Below are 9,501 nucleotides of genomic sequence, written 5' to 3' on the forward strand. Positions count from 1 at the left end.
TCGGCATTGGGCATACCATGTTTCCTGGAAAGACATTGAAAATGTATGAATATACTGTACAATACACATGAACCCAGGGCCTGAAGTTCATTGTGAATAATACTACATATTTCCACAGGTTTTGCAATTATAATATGTAACATGCACTCAGTGTTTCCCATTCATTGACAAGACTATGGCGGCCCGCCATAGACTATTTTGTTCCTCCACAGTCTTAAAACGAGCCGAGTTGTTTTTCTTACAACAACATAACTATTTGTAACATTGAATTCTGCACCGCTGTTTTGTTGTTGTGCCTGTTGTTTCAGCACAATGTGCGCAGCACAGACACATACTGTAGGCTACATAGCCTACGAACGCATGCTCGCTCGCTACTGTTTCAGTTTTTGCGGTTGAAACGCAGACACGTGAACTGGCCAGGATTTAAGATGTCGCCAAGCCATACTGAATACAACATCGTTTGAGGGAAGTAAAATCTAATGTTTCAGTATTCACTGCAGTTATCCACAGTACAAACATGATTTTATCAGTGTACGACAGAGCAAACAGATAGCATTACCTCATGGTGTTAACATCATTATGTTCAGCTTCATCAGCTTCAGCATCACATTATTTCCAGCTAAAATAGCAGTCTGCATATAGGGACATTTGACATACACCATTTCTGTCATTTAAACTGTTGAAACTGCTGCAAACATGACAATAGTTTAGTTTTGTTTTTAATGGCAAATTATTCATATTTCATTTCATTTTGTTATTAAGTTAATTTAGAAAAATGTTTGCAGTATTTGTTTGTTTGTGGCTCACGTGTAGAACGCAAAGTTTGATAGCCAAATGTGCTGGAACAGATTTGAATTAATGATGTGAATGACACTGTTTAAACTGTTAAAACAGTTTAGAATAAATAAACAGTTAAAAGGTTATATTTCGTTTCTTTATTAGGTTAGAAAGATGTTTTGAGTATATTTGTTCGTTGCTCAGGCACAGAATGTAGTTTGATTGCCAACCGCCAATTTTAATGATTTGAATGCATGATGGGCATGAGTCTGCTTAAATTCCTCCTTTAGCTTCGGCTGTCGCTGTAAGAAAAATAAACGATACGGGGGCTCGCCACACACGATTACATGCTGCCCTGTGTGTCACCGTGTCCAAAACTTGTCAATATATTTGGTTTGTCGGACCAGGGGCGGAGCCAGGTGTGGCCAATGGTGGGCCAAGGTCACCATAAATTAATCTTTGGCCACCCCCCGGCCCCCCACCACCGCTTTGCCGGCAACTTTTTTGCGGAACCATTTCTGTACACAGTTGTTCCCATATGGACGCAAATCTTACTACTCACATAACCACAGGGAGTTTTATCATGCAGACAGGGGAATGCATGTACCAAGGCTGATGCTAGGTTCTTTTTTGTCTCTGAGCTTGGTCTATGAAAAAGAAAAGACAAAAATAGTGAATAATCAGAAAAAACGTTTTTTTTTTTACAAATTTTGATAACGTTGCCATGTGTACGTGAAACTTTTCTACTCTATAATTTACTTCACTTGAGAACATGGCTCTACACGACTGCCTGCAGCGTCTTCACACACAGACAAAACTTACAACAGAAATGTGAAGGGTTATTTAACCATAATCATGAGATTTGAATATAGTAATAATAATAATAATAAACTTTATTTTTCTATAGCGCCTTTAAAGTGCATCTCAAAGAGCTTTACAAGTAAAATTCAGTACAAAAACAATCCACAGTCGTGAAATTGAAAAATAAAACATACTAAAGCAATCCACAGTTGTGAAATTGAACAATAAAAATAAAACATACAAATATAGAATACAAAAATCAAGTAAAAGCTATCATAAATAAATGTGTTTTAAGACGAGATTTAAAAGTTCTAAGAGATTTAGACTGCCTTATCTCATTCGGCAAAGCATTCCATAATTTTGGAGGTAAAGAAGAGAAAGCCCTATCACCCACCGATCTCAACCGGGTTGATGGAATAATTAAAAGACCAGTTTCTGATGAGCGAAGGTCATGCAATGGAGTATAGGGAATTAAAAGCTCAGATAGATATTGAGTTGCCAACCCATGCAAAGACTTGTAAGTAAGCATTAAGATTTTAAAATCAACCCTAAACCTAACAGGGAGCCAATGCAAAGACTCCAAATTTGGCGTGATATGATCACTTAGCCTAGATCTTGTCAGGATTCTGGCAGCAGAATTTTGCACAACCTGAAATTTGTTTAGGGTAGCTTTAGAGACCCCAGCCAACAACGCATTACAGTAGTCGATACGGGAAAACACAAAGGTGTTAATCAACCTCTCATCGACAGAGCACGTCAGCATCTGCCATAATCTACTGATATTTCTAAGATGAAAGAATGATGTTTTAACAGTGTTTTGAACATGTGGCTCAAAAGTTAAATTTTCATCAAAAACCACCCCCAAATTTCTGAGTTTAGTTTGAAACTCTGTAGTGGAGCCGTCGACAGTTATGTTGACCGACACAGCCTTACATAATTGATGGGGAGAACCGATAAGCATTACCTCAGTCTTATTACTGTTGAGACAAAGAAAATTTTGCGACATCTATTCCTTTACCGTAGAAATACATTTAGAAAGAAAATCAACAGGTACACAATCACTGGGCTTCGAATGTATATAAATCTGAGTATCATCGGCGTAAAAATGAAATTTTAGACCAAGAGACTTCAAAAGCTGACCAAGTGGAAAGATATAGATGTTAAAAAGTAAGGTTCCCAGAATTGATCCCTGAGGGACTCCAGATTTCACAACACCAACCTCAGACCTAAAACCACTCATTGCAACAAACTGTGTACGATCGGTGAGATAAGACTTAAACCAATTAAGAGCAATACCAGAGACCCCAAAGACGTTTTCTAGATGAGTAATTAAAACAGAATGATCTACTGTATCAAAAGCTGAACTGAGGTCAAGGAGTATCAAAACTGAAAGACAGCCACTATCAGAAGCAATTGACAGGTCATTAGTGACCTTAACCAATGCTGTTTTAGTACTTTGGAATTTACGGAAGCCCGATTGCAAGGCTCAAAAAGATTTTTCACAGTTAAATGAGAAATGAGCTGTTAGGCGACATCCCGCTCCAAAATCTTCGAAAGAAATGGGAGATTGGATATGGGGCGAAAATTTGCAAGGTTTCCATAATCAACATTCAACTTTTTTGGGACAGGAGTGACTGCAGCAATTTTAAAAGGGGTTGGTACTACCCCAGAACAAAGGGACTCATTTATAATAGTCAAAACAACTGGACAAAAAACAGCAAAGCATGATTGAAACAACCCTGTGGGCATAGGATCAAGTAATGAAGTGGCTGCTTTCATCTGAGAAACGTCCTTCTCAACTCAACTTTATTTATATAGCGCTTTTTACAAATTTTATTGTTACAAAGCAGCTGTACATTATACATATTGACTATAAGCAAATCATTTAAAATTGTAAAAGAAAACAAGAAACAAGAAAACAGACATACCCACATACAAAACACTCCACACACACAATATGCACACGTACTAACACACATACACATAGACACACACACGGACGCGCACACACACACACACATNGAACGTGGGTTCTAAGTGGAAAATGTTACATTAAGCTGTTTACAGAAACAAATGAATTTATGAATCCAACTTATAATTAAATTGAATAATACAATTACAAATTGGTTAACACAGCTAAAAATGTAGATATAAAGGGTGTTGCTGCCAGTCATAGCATATTTTCTAATCCTGTTTTTCTTTTTAAAACACAAGGAAGCATGCAGTCCGGGTCGAAATCACAGACCTGCCACAGGCTTCTTGGAGGAGCACCTTCGTAATGTACGCAAAAGGGTCTATAGACGAAGACCAATTCAGAGTTTATCAGACAACCCAGAAGAAACCATGAACAAAGTTCAATGTAGGGAAGGAAGGAGGCGGGAACCGGCGAACATTTAACAAAACTTTAATGCAAAAATAAACAAACAATAACACGGAAGAAAAGAGCCGGCAGCCACCTCACGGTCAGACTGCCGGCCACACAAACATAAATAAAACTTAACATTTCCGGGCCCGGTCCTCTCTCGTCGGCAGTCCCTCGCTCGTCCTCTTATGCTCCCTAGCTCCCCGTGAGGCATGCGGGACCGGTGCGCGTACAGCTGAACTCATTATTCACTCACGCCACCGGCCCCGCCTTCCTGCCCCACGGCTCTCGTCCCGCCTTCCTCGCTACATACCCCATCGCCCCTCACAGGCCGGGGGTACCACCGACGCCTGTGTTACTCCCCCCGGGGGGCCCCCCTTGAGAGCCCCAGCGCCTGGGGGTACGCACCGAGAGACGAGAGAACGGAGCCGGGAGCACCCCGAGCGACAGGGACGAGAGAGGGGAGAGAGGAAAAAAAAAAATAGTCCGGTTCCCCGACACGCCGTCGCACGGTCCTCAGCCAGCCGAGAGGCTCTTCCTCGCGGTGCTATGCTGTGGTGCTGGACGTTCGGTGGACGGCCCGATCCTCCTCCGCCTCCTGGCGGCCGGCGATGGCTTCTGGCTGAGGGCAGCCGGCACTCCCGAGCTCCCTCCATGGCCGCCATCCCACCTCGTCCCAGGAGCACGGCCGCGGGCTCTCCGTCCCCACCGAATCCCATCGTTCCAGCACCACGATCTCGGGCAGCCGCTGGCGGACGCCCTCGTCCGCGCTGCCCGAACTCCTCAGCACCGCGAGGCCGCTCGGCGGCGAGGGCTCTTCGCAGCATGTCCCTCCTTCCTCCCGGGTTTCGGCACCAATGTACAAAGTTCTAGGGAAGGAAGGAAGGAGGCGGGAACCGGCGAACATTTAAACAAACTTTAATCAAAAATAAACAAACAATAATTCAGCAAATAAAAGGCCGGCAGCCACCTCACGGTCGACTGCCGGCCACACGAACATAAACAAACTTAACTTCCGGGCCCGGTCCTCTCCTCTCGATCGGCAGTCCCGTCGCTCGTCCTCTTATGCTCCCTAGCTCCCCGTGAGGCATGCGGGACCGGTGCGCGTACAGCTGACACTCATTATCACTCACGCCACCGGCCCCGCCTTCCTGCCCCACGGCTCTCGTCCCGCCTTCCTCGCTAATCACACCACTAACTTAACTTTGCCAGGTAGGGTTTGCAATTATAATTATGCATCTTGTAGGGCTGGGCGATATAATGGAATTATTTTTAAATATATCGTTATCGTGAAATAAAACTACTCATTCCGTGAAATAGATTTTTGGTCATTCCGCCCACCCGTATCTAGCAAGTTAATATTTTCTCATTTATTTGTTTGTGATTACATTTTTGCTCAGAATCAACTGTGGACATAGAACGAGCAGTTCAAATGAGTGGCTTAAAAATAATATCTGGCCACCAAGTCAGATTGAACAATACATGAAAGAGACAGCCATCCATCGGGCCAAATGGATTCGAGATAATGGAACCAAAGCAGTTATGGAAATAGTCAAGTATCCACGTCTCCTCGACACTCCGGGCATGGTGAGTTTGAATTTGAAAAAATGTTAAGTTTTATAGTATACACAATAACTTTCTGTGTCTTTTTCTTGTACTGTATATATCCCAGGACTTTTCAATTCTGAATCCTGACTCTGCTTCAAAACTCACCGAGAACTGGGTGCCTGTCTTCAAGGATATGATCCTACAGTTCGCCAGCCGAGAAAAGCAGGCTCTTCATTTGCTTTCTAACTTAGAAACTATGTCAGCAGGTAATTGGGATTAACGGGGTTAGTTCATCTAACTGATAATTTTGTCATGAAGCATTTATGTTTGAGTCTGCCTAGATGCAATTATTTTACTCTGCATCTAAGAGTAAATTATTTACTCTCCCTCATATCATTCCAAACTATTTTTTTATATTTATTTTGCCCTTTGTAAAAAACTTAACCCTTTGAGTCAAATTTTAAGGATGCTAGCACTTTAAGTGTTTACATGAACTCGTTTAATTTTAATTGCAGACCATCAGAGTGACATCGCCTTACTTGTTCTACCTGTAGTCCTTCCAACATCAGCCTATAAGATCGGAAGGAAAATGTTCAGACCAACTTTTATTGAAACCAGGAAGGCTTTCATAGACATACAACCGGTAAGTAAACAGCCATTGCTAAAAGCACATCAAGGTGTCACAAGACAGTGTGATCTCCATATTTATTAGCACTCTGTAAAAATGTGAGCTACAGCTCTTAAAATTTCAAGTGTATAAATCTTGTAAAAAATGCAATCAATCACTTTAAGCCATTTTTTGCCTTCACATTTCCCAAGAAATCTTTAATTACTCTGAGGCCAAATCAACTATGGGAAAATACTAATATCGGGTTCTTCCATAAAGGATTTCAGCAAGTTTTTTTTATTTATTCCCTTCGGATTATTGGGTTAACTTTCACACTATGCACTCTGGTTTGTACATTAGTTTTGAGCTCTGTTCTCACATATTTTTTTTTTCAGATTGGTACCAACATGGCTGAATACCTGCGATCAAAAGGCACAATCGAATTTCCCTATGTTCTCATGCTGGGAGACAACCAGTGCTTTCAGGCTTTTGTTATACTAAATGGAGAAGCACTTGAGCAAGAAACATTGCTGGCAGCAGTAGATGTTTGCTTTAAAGCATTCTACGTCTTCGATATCATTTACCCCAAGCAGTGCTCCCCCGTCTGGCAGTTTCTACAGACTGTGGTGTTTGGACTTCTTGGAGATGAAACTCCATCAATAAGAATTCTACGTGTTTTTATATCTGCTGCTAAACAGTAGTTATTGACCACAGCTTTGCTGATGCAATTTATTTTGCTTTAAGTTCTTACTGTGACCCTTTCTCTCTAAGGAAAACAGAATGTATGCAGTTTGTTATTTTGGCTGAATGTTAACTGATTCTGACATTGTGCAGAGGTGCATAAAGTGTTACACATGTTCTGAGAATGTTTTAATGCCAATGTTTTTACAATTTATTTTTCTGTGACAATTTCTCTCTTAGGAAAACAGAATTTATGCAGTTTGTTGCTTTGGCGAATGTTTACTGATTCTGACATGCTGATGTGCATAGTGTAAAACAAGTTAAGAGAATGTTTTAAAGCCAATGATTTTACTGTGACAATTTCTCTCGTAGGAAATGTAGAATTTATGCAGTTTATTTTTTGCAGAATGTTAACTGATGCTGACATTGTGCTGATGTGCATAGTGTTCAAAAAGTTGTAGAAAGTTTGAGAATGTTTTAATGTCAATGTTCTTTTACACTACAGTTGATGTATTATTCCTAACCATTTCTTTCTTAGGAAATGTAGAATGTTTATTTTGCTTAATGAACTACTGAGGTTTTACTTGTTTACTCAACAAACCTGGCCGTTTATTTTGAACAATTCTTGTTCTACACATGCTGAACGGGCAGGTTAAAAAAATAAACTTGTTTTTTCCCCACTTGATTTGCCATGCGCTTCTCTCAGACCCCAGCACACAAACACAACGTTTACTTTTCACAAATACACTATTAATATTAAAATACCTAGGTGTAATTTATAACCCATTTTGGGTTGAGGTTAACCCAGCATTATGGTTATTTTTAACCCAATTTTGGGTCAAAAAAATAACCCAGCATGCTGGGTCAAACAGTTAACCCAACCCAGCTGGGTTAAAATAACCCAGCGCTGGGTTCGACCCTTTTTGACCCAGCGCTGGGTTACCAAAATAACCCAAATTGGGTTATTTTTAACCCAGCATTTTTTAGAGTGTAGAGCATGCACGCTAGCTTCAGGATCGGTTGCGAATATCTACACTGATTCCAGGTATGCTTTTGGGGTAATTCATGATTTTGGTGTCATTTGGCAAAGTAGACAGTTTCTAACCTCTGATGGATCCCCCATTAAGCATGCTGGATTAGTAAAAGATCTGATGTTTGCCATGAAACTTCCAAAGAAATTAGCTGTGATCAAAGTGAAAGCACATCTCAGAACTAATACTACTGAAGCAAAAGGTAATGCTCTTGCTGATGCAGCTGCTAAACAAGCTTGTTCCTATGCAACTGTACAAGTGTGTTCAGGAAGTACAGCACAGAACACAATTCTGCCTCCTGAATCAATCATTGGTCTGTACAAAGACGTTCCTCTATATATTTACATTTACATTTAGTCATTTAGCAGACGCTTTTATCCAAAGCGACTTACAAAGAGTTTAAGGAGCTATAATGCAATAGGTGCCAATACAAAGTTACTAGTTTCAACAAAAGCTAGACCACTACCTGTTGAGAGAAAGAGAGAGGGTGAGGTTTTTTTTCATTTGTCTGTCAAGTATTCACAAAAGAGATGGGTTTTAAGTAGTTTTTTTAATATTGTGAGAGATGTGGTTGACCGGACTGAATTAGGTAGAATGTTCCACCAGGAAGGAGTTGTGAAGGAGAATGAGTGGGAAAGCGATTTACTGCCCTTATGGGAAGGCAGTACAACACGCCGCTGGTTTGCTGAACGCAGGGATCTTGATGGGGTATAGGAGGGTGTGAAAGTATGTCGGTGCAGATCCAGTGATAGTAGTAGGCAAGCATTAGTGACTTTAATCTGATTCGGGCTTCAACCGGTAGCCAGTGGAGAGAGATGAAAAGGGGCGTCACATGAGCCCTTCTGGGCTGTTGGAAGATGAGGTGTGCTGCTGCGTTCTGAACCAGCTGGAGCGGTTTGATAGCCTTTGAAGGAAGACCAGCAAGCAGAGCATTGCAGTAGTCCAACCTTGAGATGACCAGGGCCTGGACAAGAAGTTGTGCCGCATGCTCAGTGAGATAGGGTCTAACCTTTCTAATGTTGAATAAGGCATATCGGCATGACCGCGTTGTCTTTGCAATGTGATCATTGAAGGACAGCTGTTCATCAAATATGACTCTGAGGTTCCTGGCTGTTTTGGAAGAAGCTATTGTTTTATTGCCAAGTTGGATGGTGAGATCGTGCTGCACCGTGGGGTGTGCCGGAAACACGAGTAGGTCTGCCTTGGTAGTGTTCAGCTGGAGGAGATGCTCTTTCATCCAAGCCGAGATGTCCTCTAGGCAGGCTGTAATGCGAGCTGCTACAGTGGTATCGTCTGGGTGAAACGAGATGTAGATCTGGGTGTCTTCAGCATAACAGAGATAGGAGAAGCCGTGTGCCCGTATGATGGGTCCCAAGAAAGTCGTGTAGATGGAAAAAATCAGTGGCCCAAGCACTGATCCCTGATGGACCCCAGTGATCATGTGGTGAGCAGTGGACAGCAAGCCCCTCTATGACACCCTGAAGGATCTGCCGGAGAGGTAGGATTTGAACCAGCATAGATAAGAGCCTGAGACAAAGGAGCCACAGTGGATTCATCCGGCTGCTGGACCAAAGGGGGAAAATATGTCGCTCCCGAATCACTGCTGCCATATTTGGCTCAACAAATACACAGTTTGGGTCACAGTGGTCCAGCAACGATGAATCACAGGTTCTCAAATCAATGGTGGAATCCAA

General features: G+C 41.8%; 1 protein-coding gene across 1 annotated transcript; it reads left to right on the forward strand.

The window, feature by feature from the left end:
• Positions 1-5,422: 5,422 nt before the first annotated feature.
• LOC130561234 (uncharacterized) lies at positions 5,423-6,796 on the forward strand. The gene is made up of 4 exons (XM_057345436.1): positions 5,423-5,527; positions 5,613-5,754; positions 6,004-6,131; positions 6,491-6,796. The coding sequence occupies exons 1-4, from the start codon at positions 5,423-5,425 to the stop codon at positions 6,794-6,796; spliced, it is 681 nt and encodes a 226-aa protein (XP_057201419.1).
• Positions 6,797-9,501: the final 2,705 nt, after the last annotated feature.

The sequence above is a fragment of the Triplophysa rosa genome, linkage group LG11 (genome assembly GCF_024868665.1).
Source record: "Triplophysa rosa linkage group LG11, Trosa_1v2, whole genome shotgun sequence".
Lineage (NCBI taxonomy): Eukaryota > Metazoa > Chordata > Actinopteri > Cypriniformes > Nemacheilidae > Triplophysa > Triplophysa rosa.